The 23,533-nt window shown below is 41.1% G+C and overlaps 1 protein-coding gene across 1 annotated transcript in view; it reads left to right on the top strand.

Annotated features, from left to right (window-relative positions):
* The window catches only part of LOC136876161 (cytochrome P450 4C1), a 101,664-nt gene that overhangs the window by 51,366 nt on the left and 26,765 nt on the right, over positions 1-23,533 (top strand). Inside the window, exons 6-8 of the mRNA XM_067149880.2 lie at positions 8,375-8,501; positions 12,650-12,823; positions 18,405-18,473. Of these exons, the coding sequence (XP_067005981.2) occupies positions 8,375-8,501; positions 12,650-12,823; positions 18,405-18,473 (370 nt within the window). The remainder of the gene's footprint in view (positions 1-8,374; positions 8,502-12,649; positions 12,824-18,404; positions 18,474-23,533) is intronic.

The raw sequence follows: 23,533 nt of genomic DNA, 5'->3' as shown, positions 1-23,533 counted from the left end.
ATAAACAGATGTTTCGGGCAGTAGTTTGAAGATACCACATTCTCCCGTTTGTTGGCAGTAATATGCATATCCCACCGAGCCATCGAATTTGGAACCATCCGCGAGGATATAAGTACTATTGGGGCACATGGAGCGAAACAGTGCCGGAATGTAGTCCTGTGTATGAGCTTCTGTGGTGAGATATCTAGTTAGATAGTATATGGCCAGTTGATCTGAAGAACACTGAATCTGGCTTCAAATCCTGGCATGTTTCGTGTTTTACAATTTTTCTTCGATAGTGCTCTCAAGCCGGCATTAAGCTATATGCAGATTTAACAGCACCGCTTCACAAAGCTGATATGAATTCACCCACGAAGCGGTCTGATTGGCTAACTTCAGCAGCAGCTGATTAAATGACAACAGCGTGAGATATCTAGTTATGTTTTTCAGAATTATTTAGCAGTATCATCAACCCTCTACCGCTCATGTACCCGTTCACGTTGTTTCCGACCACCCTGTATAATTGCATATGTATCGTTAGCTTAGCATTCATCACACCCAAATCCACCCATCGACTGCTGCGTGGTATAGCATGAATCATTAATACAATTGAATCGTTTGTTTCAGAAACGACACTTCTCCAACGTACCAAATTGTTCAGAAAACAGGAAAAACTGTCTGTAGTGTGTAATGTCATATCTATCCTTCCGATATTTATTATGCTTATTCTACTGTTGAAATGACTATGACAGATAGGTTGTTTGTATGAATTAGTCCAATACGTTCCTTTACAGACTTTGTTAAAAATGGTGGAGACGTGCTGTTTCTGCAACAAACACCATTATTGAGAATACAAGGAAGTGTAACATTGATTTTAACGTCATTTCAATTTCAAAAGGAACTTTATTAAATAAAGTACAAATTTTGTACTGAGGAAATACGGTATTTAAAGCCATTATTTAATAGTCATTTCTAAGACTTACTTATTTGCACATATTATGATTAGACCACATTGTATAGAAAAATAAACAGAAGAATACTCCTTTTATGTCCCTTTCCAAAGTTCGTAAAACAAAACAACACAATATAATACAAGTAACATGTAAGTCTCTTATCTTTGAACAATACTTCTCACTTCTATTGCGCTGATGTTGTTCATGCAAACAGTTCATTATAAAACTCATGGTGTTCTTCTGGTATGTAAGATTCCAACTTCTTTATATCTGCTAATTTCTTTTCATTCAATGGAACACAGCCTTGTGGATAAGCAAGTCCAGTTGGTAACACAGGGGGATGGGTTGCAGAAATAAGAAACTTGAAAGTATGAATGCACAGTCCATCAATACAGTATTTTCCTAAGACATGATTTGCCTCATACTGGAACTCCATAAATTGATTTATATGAAACACGACTTTTGCATCTTTTTTTACACCTCTTCCTAGCGACTCAAGTGAAGTAAAAACAACACCTCTCCAGGATGTGTTCTTTCTGCACAAAACGGAAACTTTCATTCGCGACTGACAGGCAGAGATATATGGTAGAAGTGTTTTTTCTGCACAAAATGGTAGCCCTTCGTGCATTAATCATGGCAGTATTAATAACTCATATAGTGTCAAAAAGTGGAGAAGTGCTGTTTCTGCAACAAACGATTCAATTGCATGTCTCCAGTTGTCAATAGACCAGTGACCAGACACCTTCGAATACGGCGCTTAGCGTACATCGGCGATATCAGCCTTGAACTTCAGTCTGATACACAGCAATGGGTGTTAACTACAAATTAGCAGCATTGGGAAATTCCTAGGTAATGGCACTTTGCTATAAAAGAGTGTACTTTGAGGCTTTTATAACAGGTTTCAAATTATAATATACGCTACAAATTACCCTAAACGCTATTTGATCTTCCAATCAAAAGAATCGACATGTGATTTTCCCGTCTTATTTAATGTTCAATGGCTCTTGTCCGTCAACATACTTGGCCTACCTAGCCGTGATTTTGTGCTGGTTGTGTCTTCTCGTTTCCACTTGACAATCACGTCCCCAACAGTAGTCTTGAGCTATCTAAGGAAGGTGGATTGCTTATTGATTTGACAACCTGTAAATCATTCTACGTTCGAAATCACGAAGTTCTCTTGCTCCAACGATGCTGTAGGGATCTCACAGCACTGAACATTAAGCTCTCAGCCCACTTTTATAACCGTAGCAGTGACAGTAGTGGCATCTAGGCTCTAGATTACGTGTACAGGAATACTTTTACTCAAATAGTGTATGGAGTAAATTATGAATAATTTATCAAAATTAGAAGTAAAATATTACGACAAAGAATATGTTTGACTTACTGTATTAGTGACGTGTATGCAATGCAGGTGCTATTTTCATTCTTGTAAAACAATACCCGAAAGGTATAGACAAACACAGATGCAGCGTTACCTTATATCGGAGGCTGGTGATCGAATCTATATGATTAAATGTTAACTGTGTATTGCCCCCATTTTTCCCGAGCTAAGCCCAGCCATCGAGCGAGAGATCCCAAGGTGGACCGTTCGATCGTTGGCTATCACTTTCTAGAGGCATTTAAGGGTTGTTAGGGATTGATGACCAAGCAGGATAAAAAGAAATGTTAAAACAACACTCTGACATTTATTCACATAAGCAAACAAACAAATGAAATACTCTTGCTGATGTGTTTACAAAAATAGAACTTTCATAATATTGCATTTCTTCCTCGATTTAGAGTGACACGTGTTCTTAATCTCCAGCCTTACTGTGCTGTAATGAAACCAAAGAAAAATTAGGCCACTTGCCTTTTCAAATCAAAATATTTGACTGAAAGAATTAAATAAATTAACATAGAACTTGAAACAAAAATTGATTAACAGCTGTCTTGCGAACGAGGGTTTTACAATAAATGTGTTCAAAGCTTTACCAATTCAAAGTAGTCTCAACACGTGGTTTTAAGATGTACTCAACTGAATTTGTCATTTACAGTAGTTAATAATAGTCAATGACACCAACATGAACTTCAGTAGAAAATGAGAATTGATTTCGAAATTCTCAAATTAATTAATTATTATTATTATTATTATTATTATTATTATTATTATTATTATTATTATTATTATTATTATTATTATTTTCCCATCATTTAATTCACCTATGTTTCATTCTCACACGATCGTGTTCTTATTAATTTTCCACTGCATCATTTACCTAATGATCGTCATTAGCATTTCAGAATAATTATTTTGAATTAATTATTAATGACTTATTTTCTCCATAACTCCAATTAATCATGCGGCTAACAAATTTCTACCTCTGATCTTTGTGTTGCATTTCTATTCAAATTAATCTTAAGGTATTTTAAATTTTAGAAATTTACATTACCAACGTGTGAGCTAGTTAAATAATTTTTATTTACAAATCGAGTGCCTTCATAAAGTAACGAGATGATCTTTCCTTTTAAATCTGGCTAATTAAGAAAATAAATTCTTCCTAGTCTTCCTCGACTTAACTTAATCAAACTTTCCCTTAAGGGCATGAAAATTATTTCTTAAGGCAACACACAACGATGAGTGTAATCTGCGTCACAGCGAGTGCGTGACCAGATCAAAATTAAATGAAACCAACATGGCACAAGAGAAATATACATATTTACATACACACACACATTCACACTAGGGAAACCCGTTTTTATGTACATTATTTACATCGAATCCTGTTTGGCACGTTTATTTATGATTTTTATTGGTGGTCGGGACGCGTAATGTCTAGCAGAAATAATCCGTGTACTGAAATTATCCTTCATTTATAGTGGCTAGTGATCGAAGTCATGGGTATCACTTGGTAGAAACGCATTTCACATATCAATGTAAGTCCATCTAACTCATGAAATTATAATGGAAGATTCTAGTAAAATCCATAAGCACTACCATCATTTGGGCTACAGGTTGAAATTACCGCAAGCGTGAGCCTTACTTGTATTACTTTTATTTCCTACCTGTGAAATACACTCGCAACACGTGCTCCAATAATTATACTCTATCTTGCGCTCCCAATACACAAGAATAAGTCAAATATCATCATTAAATCATCAACTGCACAATTATACAACAAGTATCCCTCAGGATTGGCCATATTCCAGACCCTTCATGAACAGAGCACATTCAATCTCACATATAAGGACTCTACAGTAGTTTTATGGCTCACGAGCGTTTACTTCTGTTTTACCCGATCTTTAGTTAATATTATTATTATTTAAGTGATTATTACATCTACTGATCTTCATGGAATATCGTAAAATTAGATGACTTCATCATAAATGCAACAAGTGATCTTGAAAGACACTAGGTTCGACCCTATTCACTCTAAATGTACACGCAAATTTCCATCCAGTAACTTTCAACATTACAAGGAAAGTAGATTTATCGTGTGGTCAGTGATTATTAAATATAAAGTTCCTTAAGCATGGGAAATCATTCAAAGACAACCTACATGTCTACTCTAATAGATTCCAAAATTTCATTCACACGTACCTAGTCTACCACGACACCTTAAGAAGTGGAAAAATGAAATATTTCTAACTACAACAAACTAATAGATCTACGACTTAAGAAGAAAGACCTCTAGTTGTACAAAAGGTAAGACAGATACATTAAATTAAAAAAGGTACTCAAGTTTTGATGGGGTTCGATTCTCGTCGACAGTCAGTTATTCCAGCATACTCCTCCGGTCAGTCTCCTTCCAATTACCAGATACGCCTCACATTTTACAGCTCCATGGAGGCTCTGCAACAGGTGTCCCTCGATGAAATGATGTTGTCGGTGGTTGCGGAATTATCCATCTTGAGATGTTCAATTCTAAGATGACTTCCGTAGAATGCCGGTCACAAGCTGTAACTGAGATGACAAAATTAAGTATTTTGCACAAGCACACGCCGAATATAAATAGCTTGTCTACACTGTCACACTTAACTTGGCTCCTAGGCGTCTTTATTCCATAGAGTTCACTAATGGTTTCTCTAAATTCTAGCAGAACGGCGTCGACTTGAATTGAAATTACTTCTCCACGTGGTCTGAGAATGTGGTGCAGCACAACACGACAAAGGATATCCAGAGTAAGAGCTTCAAGAACATTAAGAGCATTAAGAGAGCGATTTACTCGAAACAAGGCCTTTTATCTAATTAGCCAGGGAGGTGTGATCTTCAGCGAGAATGGTAATTGGCTGATGGTCTCATTTAATTGGCGCAGACTATTCCAGAAACAAGCTGGGTTGCGCGCGTGCGAAGGCAGTCACGTGGTTTGCTCTGACCTTGGCACAGTCTTGCCGGTGTGTCACCCCTCTGAACGACGAAAAAAACTCGTTCTCAGCTCGCCACAACTCCCCAAATGATATGCTGCAGTTACAAGCAGACAATAAAAATTTTCACTTTCCACTTGTTAAAATATTCGTAATATCGCCAATTTTAACGGGGACATCATGACTGTGCATTATGAACATGACATTTTGTTTTACTGAAATAATGTTCTATGTATATTAGGATGTACAGTGTCTACTGTGAAAATTGGAGATGGGTTGAGACTACGGGTGTCTTTTTCATGGAAGGAACTTGGTTCTCTCCTAACACTGCAAAGCATGTTAAATGTGGAAGGTTATAAGGACATTTTGACCAGTTCAGTGTATGTATAGGGGCTGCCTGGCCGAGGCGGTAAAGGCGTGCTCGGCTCGCCCGGAAAGACGTGGGTTCGAATCCTCGTCAGGAAGTCGTAAACTTTAAGAAATGAGATTTCCACTTCTGGAGGTGCATACGGCCCTGAGGTTCACTCAGCCTACACCAAAAATGAGTACCAGGGTAATTCCTGGGGGCAAAGGCGGCCGGGCGTAGAGCTAACCACTCCACCCCATCAAGTGCCGAGGTTACGGATAGTGGAAGCCTTTACCTTCCACCCCTCCAAGGGCCTTCATGGCCTGTAGGGAGATGACTTTGCTTTGCTTTGATTTTTTCAGTGTATGTATGCCATTCAGAAATTAAGTTTCCCTATTTCTTTTCTTGTAAAGTAAACGTATTTACCCGTGAAATATGAGCATGCGTGACAGATCTGTGACGTAGCAGTCATATACTATCGGGGCAAGTCCACCTGATGTCAGTAGCGCAGCAGCAGTGGCTCGAAATGGCGGCTCGTATTCTTTCTCCTGGCACCTGCCAGATTCGGCCCGCAATGAAGTACAGGTAAACCCAGTTATACGCGGATTCGTTATCCGCGATTTCGCATATATGCGACTTTGTTTTTATGTATAGTGCTGCCATCTGTTAACAGTATGTGGAAGCTATAACGCCTTAAGGCGGATTCAGACATGCGTGCCGAACCAGTACCTACTAATACTACAGGCCTCACAGCACGGCTGATGACGTCACAAGGATAGGGAGTCACTCCTGAAGCGCGCAACGGCACTTCAATGGTAGTTGAACTAATTACTTTGATGATAAGAAGATGCTCTTTCAGGGTATTAAAGCATATTGGTAACACATTTATTTCAGTTGTACCGAGACCAATTAAAGCAAAAGAAAGGCGGAGAGATGGCGAACTCCGATTTCTAGAAATATGGTAAAAGTTCAGATTGATAGTAAATAGCAACAAGGGGTTTTCATTTGATTGTTACTATTTTTTAGTTAATAATAATTTTATGACCCTTGGTGATTAGTAATTAACCTACATTTTACTCATGTATTAGTAGGTACTGGCCGAACTCTGTAACGTACACTACTTCGCAGGCCAAGGTTAAACGGGGCAAGCGCAGTTTTGGCGACAGTTTAACATTAAGATGGCGATTTATATTACTGGGCACGCACGGACTGACATTACTCCAAAATGTATAAATGCTGTATGGAGGAAACTGTGGTCTGATGCTGTGTCAGTGATAGATTATAAAGTGATCAATGACGTCACCGGTGCAACGAGAAATTATGGACATGGCACGGCAGATTGGATTCATTGATTTCAATGAAGAAAATGAAGATAACGTGAGTGACCTCCTAAAGTCTCATTCCGAAGATCTGAGCAACGAAGATTTGATCATTTTGAGTGAGAATAGTAATAAAGAACCAGAAGTCGAGGAAGTTCAGCCTCTTAAAAAGCTGAGAGCGAAGAAAATGGCGAAGCCCTTCAGAATAATCGACGCTGTAAGGGCAATTTTGGAAGAACATAATCTTGAAGAAGTAAGGAATGCAATAACACTTCAGCTGCAAAGGATTTGCACGATAGGAAATCCGCGACGGAAAGGACTGAACCGACTACAGCATTATCAGATTCTTCCGATGTAGATGATCCAGTGCCTATTTCGGGTACGTAGATAGACTTAATTAAATTATTGTAGTTTATTATTGGTGTGCTTCAGCGTTAAATTTTTACTGTATAAATTTTGCATTAAAATGCGTTTCAGAAACGAGATTTTTTTTTTGTAAAAATACTAAGAATCTCTACTAATTTAAACTTAATACGTGAATAAACGGAAACCTAACCCTGTATTTTACATACAAAATGACTCTCGATTTACGCGAATTCGGTATGCGCGGCAATTCCGCGGAACGTAATTATCGCGTATAACGAGGTCTACCTGTAGCTATGGAAATTGCGATGGGCCATTCGAAACAAGAGGCGTGGAATGCTCAGTGTAGGTGTTGTGCTGATCCATTCCAATGCTCGCCCATATCCGGCTCGGCGGTCAGCAACTGTTCTGCAGGAATTCGGCTCGGAGGTGTTTGAATATCCGCCGTGCAGTCCTGATCTTTTTCCGACTGGTTTTCATCTTTTCTTGCACCTCAAGAAATGTCTGTCCTCCTGTCAGCATTTTCACACGGACGAAGAGTTCAAGACGATGTCACACGCTGGTTCCATTCCCAGGGAGCAGTCTTCTACGACAGCGGCATACAAAATTTGATCCCACGATATGACAAGTGTCTCCATTCTGAATTCCAAAAATAGCTCCAACATTGCTGTATTGCTGTATCATGTAACTATGTTGTCTTTCTTTAATAGGGAAACTTAATTTCTGGATGGCCCTCGTATGTATGTAAGCCATGCCACCTTCTGACACGCCTCGCTTGTCCAGTGCGGCTACGGCGATGTGAGCGTACAGAGCGACCAGTTTGTTTCATTCAACTGATTAATTGATTCCGTGACTTGTAAATAAATTTGTTACATTCGATACATACGTTCATTTCACTTGACTCAGCACGGAGGCACGACCATGACAGTACCCTGAAACCTGTGAAACAACGGCACGGTCATTCTCAGTAAACATCCCACACAATGCTTTCCTTGCCTTCAATGATCACGCATGCAAGTTTTTTTATTTTTTGGTTTTGTTTTCTCCAAAATGTTTCACTTGTCTCCTTACAGGATGAGTTACTTGTTCCAACATCGTCTGCTAAGTTCCTGGTTACACCGCCCATTTAACTTCTTCATCAGTCCCACGGGCTTCGAACAACGGAGAGTCCTCAGAGTATTGCATGGATTCACGAGAAAGGTAAAATTCATAAGACTTCAAAATAAAATAAAGACGATTTTTTTACGGTAAAGTAAAATATAATCTTCATTAATATTTACTCCATGGCCCTACTCCTTGAATGAATCGTCAGCATCGGAGCCTTCGATTCAGAGAGTCTCCGGTTCCATTCCCGGCCAGGTCGTAGATTTTAACTCCATCTGGTTAAGTTCTCGCCTTGGAGGCTAGATGTTTGTGTTTGTCACAACGCACTCCACTTCATATATACAGCGTGTACTTGTAAAAGGTTTCAATATTTTCAGTGAAAGCAGTACGCAACAAATGAAGGGGAAAAGGTCCAATAAACATTGTTCGCAAACCTAGTATCTTCGGAGTTATGGACTATCAACAATGATCACCATGCCTTTGATCTACTTTTCACAACATGTGCTCGATGTGACCACCCTCCATTGCAATGCAGCCTTCCACCCTACATCGCATGGGATCACGCATTCGTTGGAACACCGCTGGCTGTTTACCAATTGCATCACAGACATTAAACACGCATTCTCGTAGTGTATCCACATCGTTTATGGAGACCGCATATACCATGATCTTATATGTCCCCAAAGCTAATGATCTAAACGGTTAAGTTCAGACGAATAAGCAGTCCAAGGTATTGGTCCCCCCCCCGACCAATCCATCGCTCATTAGAGGTGTGACAATTTCTTATTGTCTGTGTAACTGCTGCATCTGTCACTGCTACAATAATATAACTCTGAAAAGGAACAGTTAAAAATAACGTACAGCGTTACTCATCTTTTATTGGTTAGAGCCTGGTTACGGCTTCAAGCTTGTCTCCTTACAGCTGTGTTGCGTTCACTCGCACATGCGCGCACGCATCACTACACTGTTTAAAGTCGGTGCAGCAAAACACGCATTCCTATTTGCTATAAAGTTAACGAAAGGCAGACAGCGGATGAAACGAGAAGACAACATAGCGTCTTTTCTGAAATCTAGTGGAGTGAGTTGTACAAAGCCCCAATCAAGGATAGAAGACAAGAAAACATGATGATCTGTCTGCCACACCTCGACAAGAGGATCGATTAAGTAAAATGAAGTAATGTTTTGTTATCTATAATATGTTATCTATAATGTCAATATGGAAAGTAAGCATACTAATTTATTTATGGTACAAGAAAAATTATACGGGTGAAACTTATAATAATATTATAATGTAGGTAGCCCTGCGCGATGTCTGAGTCAACTATTACCCCTGAATAGTTGAATATATCATACTCATAACAGTTTACACTTTAGCTACCAGATGACAGCAGCAACTTAAAAAAATACACTATAGAGTATATTATACACTATAGTGAGAATGAAAACCTACAACCTGTTTTCCAGTCATTGACAGGGTCAGGGATGGAATTGTGCCGGCTGTCGAAGCCTGTCGCACTCCTCTGGGGCAATGATTAATGACTGACAGGTGAAATAAAATGATAATGGAGAGTGTTGCTGGAATGAAAGATGACAGGTAAAACCGGAGTACCCGGAGAAAAACTTGTCCCGCCTCCGCTTCGTCCAGCACAAATCTCACTGACCGGGATTTGAACTGCGGAACCCAGTGGTGAGAGGCCGACGCGCTGCCGCCTGAGCCACGGAGGCTTCTTATACACTATAGTGTATTTGACTTAAAGCAATCTCCTACGAAAGCGCTCTCACTTGGAAGACATGCATACTATCTGAACTCTGAAGGTGACATTGTGTGCTGTAAGCTGCTACTAGTCACAGTTCCCACTTCCCAGTTACTGTTTTCACTAGTGCGTTCTGTTGTCGTTACTCGGTAACCTGTTGTTTTTTGTCCTCGTTACACTTATAACAGTGACAAGCATATAACTGTGACAAAGTAACTGCTACGTTATTTTTCAGCCATCTCTATCGCTCATGAAAGACCTGTGTTTGGTATCGCCTAACCCTACAATGAAAATGGGCCGGTGCCTCATCATCCATATACCACATTTGCAGTCGTTCCTGTAGTGGTACATTGTCCAGAAACACAGGTAACTGGTCGCGAAGGAAGGTATGATAAGTAGAACCATTCAATTTGTTGTGTAGAACATACGGACCTATCAGTCTGTCCCCGTGAATGCCTGCGCATACGTTGATACTAAATTTGTGCTGGTGTTGTCTCTTTTCCACAGCTCGATAGCTGCAGTCGCTTAAGTGCGGCCAGTATCCAGTATTCGGGAGATGGTAGGTTCGAATCCCACTGTCGGCAGCCCTGAAAATGGTTTTCCGTGGTTTCCCATTTTCACACCAGGCAAATACTGGGGCTGTACCTTAATTAAGGCCACGGCCGCTTCCTTCCCACTCCTAGCCCTTTCCTGTCCCACCGTCGCCGTAAGACCTATCTGTGTCGGTGCGACGTAAAACAACTAGCAAAAAAAAAAAAAAAACCATCTCTCGTGAAACCCGCCTCGTCTCTAAACAAACCCCTCACTGTGAAATACAGATCATGGGCACATGTTTGGAGAAAACACTGGCAGAAGTACAATCTGGCGGGCCGATCGTGTGGTAGCAGAACGTGGTCGTGCTGCACTTGGTACGGGTAGAACAACTGTTCGTGGAGGAGATATCATATCGGCCAATACTTTCAATACTTTTAGCAATCAATTCAGCTGCGGCTATTCTTCGGTCACTCGTTCCAGGATTGACCTCCACATGTTTTAATACCCGTTGCTCCATATTAGCTGTGCGAATTTTATTGTTCAGGGTCTGCCACGATCGCTTGTTGGTGGTGCAAAGGATCCCGTTTCCGAAAGGCGCTGGAACAGGATACTAAGCAGCTTTACAGATGGTGTGCGGCGTGTTGGATATTTGTCAGCATACAGATTACGTGCCCGTAGGTTGCTTCCATTTGCTTGTCCGTAACATATCGGCCATTTCCCGTGTTGAATAATAGTCCTCCATTACGTGCTGTAAAACCGAGCAATTTGGCCGTGCGGTTAGGAGTGCGCAGTTGTGAGCTTGCATCTGGGATATAGTGAGTTTGAACCCCATTGTCGGCAACCTTGAATATGGTTTTCCGCGTTTTCCGTTTTCACACCAGGCTGTACCTTAATTAAGGCTACGACCACTTCCTTCCCACTCCAAGCCCTTTCCTATACCATCGTCTCCATAAGACCTATCTGTGTCGACGCGACGTAAAGCAAAGAAAGTTGAGCAGTACCATACACCTGACGAAACCAACCTACCTGACTGCGAGAGCAGTACGATCCGTAGTACACAAAGGAATACTGTATGTAGACTAGTGTGTTTCGTTTCTTCTTGATACAGTACAAATGCACGCACACCATGCACGATGTACTGCATCAATTGTCTACGTACATTTCGCATTTGTTTCGTGGTTTTCCATTTTCCTGCTCTAAGGCGAATACCGGAACAGTTCCTAGTATAGGCCACGGCCGCCAACCCTCTCATCTTCACCGAACATCTCCCTCACCGTAACTCACCTCCCTGGACTGAGAGACGGCGTTACCGTCTGGGAGGCCCACCTCCCCCTTCAGGGGAGGAATGAAAGTATTTAGTAGTAGCAGTGACCAAATAAGGTGAAAGTTTATTTTCAAGTACAACACGGTCATGAAAATTAAATACTGTGTTCACTTGAAGTAGTGAATAACGGGTGACAAGCGCATACTTTACAGTTGTTTTAGCAGTAATTGTTGTTCAGATCCTTTCCAACTGAAGAAATATGGCCTAGGACACCATACTTCAGTCGGCAGATATCGAACATGCAATCGGAAGGTTGTGGGTTCGATAGGTCATTTTCGTTCTTTATTTAACATTTCTGCGGCATGCACTCTAGTCTATGTACTCTGGAGAGGCCCGATGCAAATCTTTCGAGATGGCGCCCTATAGGCGATCTGCACGTCAGTGAGGATGGTGCCCTGCCTAAGACGATTTCTAACGTCGAAGACGGCACAAACACCCAACCAATTAATTAATTAACCAATGAAAGTTAAAATCACCGATCCGGCCGGGAATGGAACCCCTTGGACCAAAGATCAGCACGCTAACTATCAAGCCACAGGACCGGACACCTGAACCCTACCTAATAAGCAGAGTTAATTTCGAGACAAAACGGTCGTGAAAAATTATTCACTCTTAATTGTATCTTTCTACAGGTGATCCAGGAGAGGAGGGCAGAATACCGACGGGATAGGAACATGAATATGGACTATGAAAAGTCTAAAAAGAAGAGGCTCGCCTTTCTAGACCTGCTCATTGATGTGTCTGAGAGAGAAGGTGAACTGACAGACGAGGACATCCAAGAGGAAGTGGATACCTTCATGTTTGAGGTACGTATATAGCTGATAAACAATTAACTGAATATTCCATCATTCTTAGTAATTTCTACTTCCAAAATCGCCTTTGGATTTTTCTTTCGAGATTGCAGGGTTATACAAACAAACAAACAAACAAACAAACAAACACTCGAACAACAAGAATTTATGGAAAGGTTACAAAATCAGTAATCCCTGCATGCGTATTACACACAAATAAATTAGACCTACCAAATAAATTACAGAACAGTAACGGAAATTGCCAGAGATATAGCGAATGCGATACGGGTTCACCTGCCAAAAACATAGCCCCCCTCCCCTCAAATAAAATGTAAACACTTATGAATAAATAACATGAATTTAATTACAGGTACAAGTAATGCAATATATTATCAATTTACAAAAACAAAGAGATTATCTGTTATCTTAAGATTATCAAAAAGTAAATGTTTAATAGGTTTTATTTGACTGCCTCCGTGGTTTGACGGCTAATCTGCTGAACTGCCAACCATGCACCACTGAGATGGTTGAACTTAACTTTAATTGGTTTAATGTCCGACTCGTTGGCTGAATGGTCATCATACTGGCCTTCGGTTCAGAGGGTCCTGGGTTCGATTCCCGGCCGGGCCGGGGATTTTAACCTTAATTGGTTAATTCCAATGACTCGGGGGCTGGGTGCTTGTACTGTCCCCAACATCCCTGCAACTCACACACCACACACAACACTATCCTTCACCACAATAACACGCAGTTATCTACACATGGCAGATGCCGCCCACCCTCATCGGAGGGTCTGCCTTACAAGGGCTGCACTCTGCTAGAAATAGCCACACGAATTTAATTGTTATTAGTTTAATTTTTTGTTACTATAGAATTATGCTCTGTGGCTAATACCGAAGTCTCTGTTTTAGTAATTAAATCCAAAAATGTTCAAATAAAGGTTGAAAAATATCAACCCGCACAACTGATAAGCCTAAGTTATTATTAACTTCGAGCAGAGAGAGCTCGTTTGAAACTGGGTTGACTGATTGTTACTACAACTACACCAACTTATTAGTGGCATTAAATATTGTTGTCCAATAAATGTGTGACAAAACTTAAATGTTCAAGCAAACTTTGTGCATGGTACGATCTCAGGTGCACTACACATCATAGTATAATTTTCTAACTGAAATATATTTTGGTATAAATTTTCATAGCTGTAGTTATTTTTAATAATTTGGAGCAGGTCTTTTGTAAAGACGGTGTCGCGATGTTGCGAGAGAATTGAATTGAATTGAATTGAATTTATTGATCATGATTTACATGCCACTGAGACTGAAAAGCCCCTTTATGTGGCGTCTTCTTATAATACAATGCAGATTTATGAAAACAGTAACTACATTTTTGTAATATTAAAGTATTAAACTAAACAAGAAACTTAAAAAAAAAATGAAAATACAGATACCAAATCCAGTAAGGTTAAGACATACATTATATAATAAGTAAGAAAGTAAATCATTAAGCCCTTCTGTTATTCTGGACTACATGAGTTTAAAGAATATAAAGCTAAAGCAGAGAAACAATTTTCTTCGAAATATACATATTCCTGATTGTTCGACACAAGAATGCCTGATCTCAGCCTCTTGCGTACTCCTCCAGAAAGATAGATGTTAAGAACTGCTTTAGTTGGGTACAGTTAGTGTTACTTGCGAAACGGTGAAGATTGAAGACGTTAAAGATACGTGATGCAGTACAAACAAAGGATTTGTTAAATTGAGTGGTACGATGAAGGGGAATTTGAAGGGTGGTTTTTGTAAACCTATTATCTCTGTTATGTACCGACTCCATAGGTTTAAATGCATTATAAAGGTAGGATGGTGTCTTCAGTTTGAGAATTTTCTGCGTAGTAACAGCTACTGAGATTTCCCGACGTAGAGAGAGAGAGAGAGAGAGCAGTTTTAATTTTGTTCTGTTTTTCAAATCGAATACATTATTATAACCGAGACTTCGGTATTAGTCGCAGAGCATAATTCTATAGTTACGGTTGCTGTGATACATTCAGCACAATAAACTTCTGCTCAGCGCAACCAAGTGACAATTCCTCAAGGTACATTTTTTAAATCGACAATTTCTACAAAATCGCGCTGATCATTTCCGGGCAGAGTCACATTAGGCTAGATAAATATTATTTTTAGTTATTTGCGAGGAGTCTGCGGGACCCTTACAGGCCCTAACGTTACGCTCCTGGAAACTGCCTATCCGACTACCGGGGAAGAGATACGTCCCAGATTTTCCAAAGATGTCTTTCCTTTTACAATTTTCTGTACGTCGCACCGTCACAGGTAGGTCTTATGACGACGATTGGACAGGACTGGGAAGGAAGTTCTTTTTTTGCTATTTGCTTTACGTCTCACCGACACAGATATGTCTTATGGCGACGATGGGATAGGAAAGGCCTAGGAAGTGGAAGGAAGCGGCCGTGGCCTTAATTAAGGTACAACCCCGGCATTTGCCTGGCGTGAAGATGTGAAACCATGGAAAACCATCTTCAGGGCTGCCGACAGTGGGGCTCGAACCCACTATCTCCCGATTACTGGATACCGGCCGACAGCGCTCTTCCACTCGATTGAAAATGGGTAACCATGGACTTCTTACATTAATTCCATCAAATTTCAAACAGAAAATTCTACGTCAGATAAAATATCTGAATTTGACTTCACAAAATTATAGGCAATAAATTCACGGAAATTGACGATCTACTCTGGACGTAATATCACTTCGAAGACCTCACTAATAACTTTTACATGTCACATGGCACTCACAATATTTTAAATTTATCCAAGCAGAAAATAAAACAAATGACCTTTCGTCATATTTTGACATTCGCCAAAAACAGATAGGAGTGACCAACTGCGTCATAAAAACCCATTTCAAATGCACATAAGTTTGACATCACAAAACAAGATATAGTAGGTGGTAAGATGGCAAGGCACCTACCTTAGATTGACGTTGGATTCCATCCTTCGGCTCACCCGTGACCTTCCGTCGCTTTATATAGCCATTTTACATTTCTGGCTGTATATCATAGTATTCATTTATTTTCTTGGAAATAAAACATTAAAAAAAGAAATACCCTTCACACGTGTCTCCGTTGATCGCACTCGACTGATGGTAGTTACTGTGCCCGCACATGAATTACTAACTAAATCCACTTGGATTTTAAGTCACCAGCCACATCAGCCAAAATCTGTTCATCGGACTTAGTCTACTTTTTGTCGCTTGATATACAGAACAGTCTAACTCTCTCGCTCAAGATTCAATAACACAACGCAGGGGTTTCATCATTTTTTTTTCGGGGGGGTGCCCCGAAGCCCGCTCCCCCCGCGCGACCATCGACTCAATCTACATGGCCTCCGACATGCTATTATTTCTAAGAAGAAGAAAGAGATAGCAGGGAGGAGTGGGAGGTGATACAAGGAGTATCTGCCAGTTTCCGAGTCAGACTCGCTACCACGGCAAGAGTTTGTGTTAGGTATATGGTGTTGAAGTATGGTATTGAAGGGTCAGGGAAAAACCATTCTATATTTATAGCCATTACCCCCTCTCTTCAGGCATTTTCCGTTTGCCGCCAAGAAAATTTGCGTAACTTTTCTGACCTAAATGAACCGTATTTAAAAGAGTTTTGGATGTAACCATGTATTTGTTAACTCACTAGCAGTAGTGACCCTGAACATTTAAAATTTATATTTATTAATTTAACTGGTTAGATGACCTCATTTGATAGGCACTACTTTTCTGTCGACTTCGCGTGGGGACGCTAGACACACGCGCCCTCCTGAAATAATCCCCAGAAATGGCTTAGCAGTCTCAAATCCATCTTACTAAAGACCAATTGTCTTAAAGATAAATACAGGACCATCATTATATTGCATTCGCCACTAATTCTTTCATTTAATTATATTTATTCGACATAAACTTCATTCTGTATCCTTACACTGCCGACACGTGCGGATGACGTCACGTATCCCAGCGTGGGAATGAAGGTAGCCACCCCCTTGCCACGTGTCACTCCCATGATATCAAGAAATGTTCAGAAATGTAGTAACTTTTCATACTTAAAATTCTTAGGGCACAAAGGTCATGGATTCAATACATACATACATACATACATACATACATACATACATACATACCAGGCGCGGTTCCATAATACGATCTGCAGAGCTGCAGAACCACCACAATGAAAGATATACGGTAATATATAGCGATTAGCGATCCTATCCTTCATATTGAGTGTATATCTCGAGCCAAAGATCGATACCCATAAGCTGCTGGTGATCTGGCAACCCTGTTTAGATCTGTGAACGACAGAACATTAGGAGAGCACACTTAACTACAGCTTTCTTCCGGTAGATGGCTAAGAGTCGCCCATAAGGTTCTGTATGAACTGCACGCCTTGCAGTACCGCTGGCCTATTCCCGTGACAACAGAATTAGTAAATAATACGCTAGAGGTAGCACCAGCGCCACCGTCCGTGAGAGATTGGTTGCAGCGAGCGAGCATGTTGAAATCTCAGCTGTTTGGGAAAAGCTCCCTCCATTGTATTCATCAGTGTAAATAGAGAACTTTTAAAATGTGTGGATATTGACATGGTTTAAAATTCTTACATGTCAACATTCTCACATACTAAAGTATAGTTGTGATGCTTCTCTTCAGTAGAAAGAAAGCCCAAATGGCGTAAATACAGGATAATTGCGTGTTAAAAGAGGATGGTTGTGATTAAGTAACACAAAATCAATTTAATGTTCATGTCAAACAATGTAACATAAGATTGGGGGTATGTATATTTCTCTATCTTTTGTGTAAATGACCAGGACTTCATCATAATTCTATCCAACGACCGAAAACATTCTCCCTCGTACGAAGCGAATGAGCGAGTTCTTGGGCCTACAAGTAATCATGACTGTGTTTCTCCATAATGGTAGTGAATTCTTCTAAGTTAGATGGTCATGAAAATGAAAACATAAACGCTAGTACCATTAGGTGATGTTCCCCCTCCATTAAGAAAGCTGGCTCCCAAAGATGTATGCAGGTCTCGGAACCTTTGTAAATATGAATGTGTCGGTAGGTCAACATTTTTTTTCAACAAGGGGAAGAGGGGCTTTTTTGTAACTTTCTAATTGTTGTTTTTTGTACAAGTCAGTTATTTATATTGTCAATGTCCCTCGAAATCGGAGTCTTCCAAATTGAGATGAACGTCTACCTGTATTATTTCGGTAGATTTTCGAGGACTTCACACTGATAGGACATGGAGTAACGGGCTCAGCTGACACTTCCCGTATGCAATATGATTTTAGATTTCTCTATTACACTTAGGCCCCTACTGCAATGGACTATGCATCACAGAGCAGAACCACCAACATTATTCAGCACGAGCCGCCACTCATACATACATACATACATACATACATGCATGCATACGTACCTACCAGAAATAGATGTGGACCAGCTAAGTATCCATTTTACGAGTTTGTGTGTAGTGAGGTCAGTGTAATACCTTCGTTGACCAATGTTTTAATTCCTCCCTTGATTCATAACATTCTTCATGTTACAGGGCCATGACACCACTTCGGCCGCTATTACCTGGGCTCTCTTCCTCCTTGGATTGCATCCTGACATACAGGTACGTTGTTTCCCTTCAGGGAATGATCAACTTTCGGGCTACCACAGGGCCTCTAGCTGAGTCTGGTAATGTTTCCACTTATTTCTGTCAGACTGTTCCCTTTCATCTTTTCCATCACTTTCCCACGTGAATTTTTTTTTGTTGATCTTCTGTAAAAATGTATTTTTGGGTGGGTACCACATGATGTGGAAGGGAGAAAAAATATTTTAAAATCTAATGAGTATATATGCTCTGGAAAGGTACTTGCATAATCGTGTTGGTTAGGTGATTATCGAGGAAATTTAACTCAAAGATGATTCACTATCACTATCACTATCAGCCATATTCAATCGTTTTTACGATGTGGCCTCTTTAAGTCCAAAGCAAGGTAGGTTTTCATGAGGTCTCTCCATCTGGGACGGTCTTGAGCGATGTTCTGCCAATTGATCCCAGTAATCTTCCGGATGTCTTTATCCCATCTGTCCGGTGGTCTTCCCCTTGGTCTGAGATGATCTTTCGGACACCACTCAAGCACAAGCTTTGTCCACCTACCATCAGTTCTCCGAGCAACATGGCCTGCCCACTGCCATTTTAGGGTAAATACCCTTTCTAAAATGTCACTGACCTTTGTGACTGACCTGATGTAATCTGCTCTCTTCCTGTCTTTCTTCGTCAAGCCTAGCATGAACCGTTCCATAGCTCGTTGGGTTGTTCTGAGTTTTTGCTTAACAAACTCGCTCAATGTCCAGGTTTCACAACCGTAAGTCAGTACGGGGAGAACACTCTGGTCAAAGACTATCTTCTTTAGGTGGGGTGGCATGTTGGATTTGAAGACTGAAGAATTTCTTCCGTAGGCTTGCCATCCTAGTCTGATACGTCGGAAGATTTCTGGTCTTAAGTCCCCTTTCATGTTTACAAGTTGCCCAAGATAGACAAATTCATTGACCTGTGGCAAATATTTATTTGAGAAGCGAATACCAAAATATGATAAATTGCTAACAATTTTGGACATCAGTGAATAAGACAAACACGTTGTAAACTCCCATATAGGTAGATAGAACATCATTACCGTATGCAACGGATTATGTAGCCTTAAAACAGTTAATTCCGTCAGGAAGTCGTAAAATTTAAGAAACGAGATTTCCACTTCCGGAGGTGCATATGGCCCTGAGCTTCACTCAGCCAATGCCAAAAATGAGTACCATGTTAATTCCTGGGGGGAAAGGCGGCCGGGCTTAGAGTTAACCACTCTACTCACCAAGTGCCGAGGTTATGGATAGTGGAAGCCTTTACCTTCTACCCCTCCCAGGTCCTTCATGGCCTGTACGGAAATGAAGAGAAGAGAGAGAACAGTTAATCGCCTCCAAGGACAAGATGGAAAAAGAGATTAAGAGAAGACTATCACTTGTTTGGATGCCTTTCTGGTCTCTGTAGTTTATTCGACTACATATTTGACACACTGGAATCTTATGTTTACCGAACACTATGCTATGGATGCCAAACGTGGTCACCAACAAGCTGTCCGACTCGTTGTATGAACGATCAGCGTACTGGCCTTCGGTTCGGAGGGTCCCGGGTTCGATTCCCGGCCGGGTCGGGGATTTTAACCTTAATTGGTTCATTCCAATGGCACGGGGGCTGGGTGTATGTGTTGTCTTCATCATAATTTCATCCTCATCACGACGCGCAGGTCGCCTACGGGAGTCAAATAGAAAGACCTGCACATGGCGAGCCGAACCAGTCGTGGGATATCCCGGCACTAAAAGCCATACGACATTTCATTTTTTACCAAGAAGTTGACAAATTATCGCACTACAAAAATGTCAAAGGAAGATGGAACGCAAGGTATTAGGAATAACAAGAAGAGGTAGAATTTAAAATGAGTCACTATCACAGATATCAGCAACAAGAGGCATCGCAGAAGGAATGTAATGAAATGGCGTATGGCTTTTAGTGCCGGGAATGTCCGAGGACATGTTCGGCTCGCCAGGTGCAGGTCTTTTGATTTGACTTCCTTAGGCGACCTGCGCATCTTGATGAGGTTGAAATGATGATGAAGACAACAAATACACCCAGCCCCCGTGCCAGCGAAATTAACCAATGATGGTTAAAATTCCCGACCCTGCCGGGAATCGAACCCGGAACCCCTGTGACCAAAGGCCAGCGCACTAACCATTTAGCCGCGGAGCCGGACAGAAGGAATGGAACTGCGGAGGGTCATATTATGAGGATGCAAGACGACAAGCCATCATGAGGGACACACACTTTGTTGAACGTCACAGAGGCAGACCGAAACGAAGATGGGGAGACTTCTATATATTACAAACAAGTCCGCAATGGTCAAGAATAGCAAGAAAGAGAAGTACATGGAAAACTCTGGGAAGTCGGCTTCATCAACATTATTATTATTATTATTATTATTATTATTATTATTATTATTATTATTATTGCTATTTGCTTTACGTCGCACAGACACAGATAGGTCTTATGGCGATGATGGGACAGGAAAAGGCTAGGACTGGGAAGGAAGCGGCCGTGGCCTTAATTAAGGTACAGCCCCAGCATTTGTCTGGTGTGAAAATGGGAAACCACGAAAAACCATCTTCAGGGTTGCCGACAGTGGGATTCGAACCCTCTATCTCCCAAATACTGGATACTGGCCGCACTTAAGCGACTGCAGCTATCGAGCTCGGTCATCATCATTTTAACAGGTCCACTTTCCCGGGTACTGTTGGCGAGCCTCTTCCACTCTGGCGAATCGAAACCGGAGCCTCCCTACACCGCGGTGCCGCCAAAAGAGTTGATACTAAACTTCAAAGAAAATTAGCCATGTTGGCTGCTCTGTCGCTTAGTATCGGTACGTTTCTTCAGTGCTCGACAAATGTGATTCTAGAGCCTCTTGTACAGACAGCAAACATTATACCGTCATGTTAACCAATCTTCGTTCTTCATCCCCAACCAGGGACTTAGTCAGGGGGCGTTACTGGGGGATTAGAACACCCCACTCCATGGATTTTGTACAAAAAGAAAATAAACAGAAACTGTCAATAAACAATAGGCTAAAGAAACATTCAGAGACATAATTGTAAAACCAGTTTCTAAAAAGCCTTGAAAATTGGATTTTAGATTGTAAACTGAACATACAATTCGCTGTAAAACTGTTGACCTTGATAGCATTGTTCTTGTTCTTTATTATGTGCATGATTTTGTAGTGTACTACAATCTGAATATCAACATAATTCACTTGTATTAATGCTTTTATAATGATAAGTCATTAATCCGTGCACCACACACGCACCTTCAATATGTTCTATCAGCATTTTATAACTATACCCACCCACCACCCCCACCCCACTACCATCGGCCGAACCTGGCTACGCTACTGGCCACAGCAATACGTGCCTTCACATATCTCGGGGATTCGTTACCCTAGATAGAGAACGAGGTACAGGCACTATTTCCCTGTTTCGGCACACTGTGCCGGTGCACAGTTATGTTCCGTTGTTCCGGAACACAAAATGTGAGTTGTTTCGAAACATTCTCAAGCGAGACCGAGACAGTGACTCGCTGCCCCATCGAAAGCACCTCAATGCACAGCCCCTCGCTTACTAACTGACTGTGTGCTACCACGTGCTGGAATGTTCTGTTTTTTGCCATGTCCTCTTTGTTCTGTGAGTCCCGTTGAACCGGCCACTGGCCTTCGGTGCAAGCGAATCACTTAATGTGTTCTGTTTTGTTTTCAACTGTTCTGTAAGAGTGTTTCCATTGAAGCCTAGTAACATACTGTATACCGTACATAAGACGATAAGCTTTGCAGAATGTCACACCGGAGTTCTGCTTGTGATATTTGTAAACACATCTACTATCGGTGTAATTGTGAATGAAAACGTTCTTATCCTAAAAGCAACATTTAAACATGATTTATTTTCTTTGGGAGGCGGGGAGGTTACGTATTTCAGAGTTCCGGCTGCTTATTCACGTGCCGTGAAGCTTTATCCTGGACCTAATTACTCACAATACAAGCCTATACATTTCAATTGGTGAAAATATCCTTGGAATCGTTACTTTTAAACACCTGTACTGTTGCTGTAACCATGATATGTGTATTTCATATTGACTGCAAAATCTTAACCTAAAAGCAGCAATTAAACGTAATTATTGGGCGCGAATTTCAGTGTTCCGACTGTTTCTTCACGTTCCGTGCAGCTGCACGCTGGCCGTAACTACGCACAGCACGTCCGGTACAGGCATTCTTCCGCTGACGCGGAGCATGTCATATTGCCTCACTCCCTTCCGCGCAGTTACAGTTTCGTGTGTCGTGTGCCGACACACCTCAAGCTCCTAATGTTTCGGAACAGCTGACTGTTCCGGTCTGCCCAACCCTAGTACAGTGCATATGACCTCACCCACCAAGTTATCTGCAGAGTATTACACCAGCCGGAAAGGGGAACGTGAGCTTTTGTAACGTATCGTGGGTCCCAATTGGCTGCATTCTATCAGGAGAGGACATTGTCTCGGCAGATTTATCTTCTAAAAACTAATTTAACCATTTTCGAAGACGCCGAGCTGCCCGAATTTCGTCCCACACGTTTTCATTTACCTGCTGGGAAACCTATCGAAACGAGACTGGCATATTCTAGTACCATCAAAATATTACCACAATGAACCGGGATCGAATCCACAAACTTGGGCACGGATGGCCAGCGCTTTGCCATCTGAGCAGTTTAGTCCGGCAGACTAATCTTCCCAGCTGCAGTCAGGGATCGAGCCTCGATCATAATCCTTACTCAAAGCAATGGAACGGGGATTATTGTTGCTTGGGGGAAAATAACTGCTTAAAATAATGAGAGGGGGAAAGCTACCCCAGCAATGCTGGTACTGATGGGGTTCAAAGCACGCCACTGATTTATAGGATTAGAATACGGTATTTGGAGACTTGACATCAAATATTTTTTGTCTGGTTACTGTATCTTAAAATTCCACGAAACATCATAGGTATTGTATTATTTCCGTTGTAAATGTCACTTAATTTACGCAGAAACACAGTCAATACGTAGAAATGAGGTATCAGTCGAAATATG

This window comes from Anabrus simplex, chromosome 6, assembly GCF_040414725.1.
Source record: "Anabrus simplex isolate iqAnaSimp1 chromosome 6, ASM4041472v1, whole genome shotgun sequence".
Taxonomy (NCBI): domain Eukaryota; kingdom Metazoa; phylum Arthropoda; class Insecta; order Orthoptera; family Tettigoniidae; genus Anabrus; species Anabrus simplex.
Note: the sequence above shows the minus strand (reverse complement) of the source record. Positions and strands in the feature narration are given on the sequence as shown.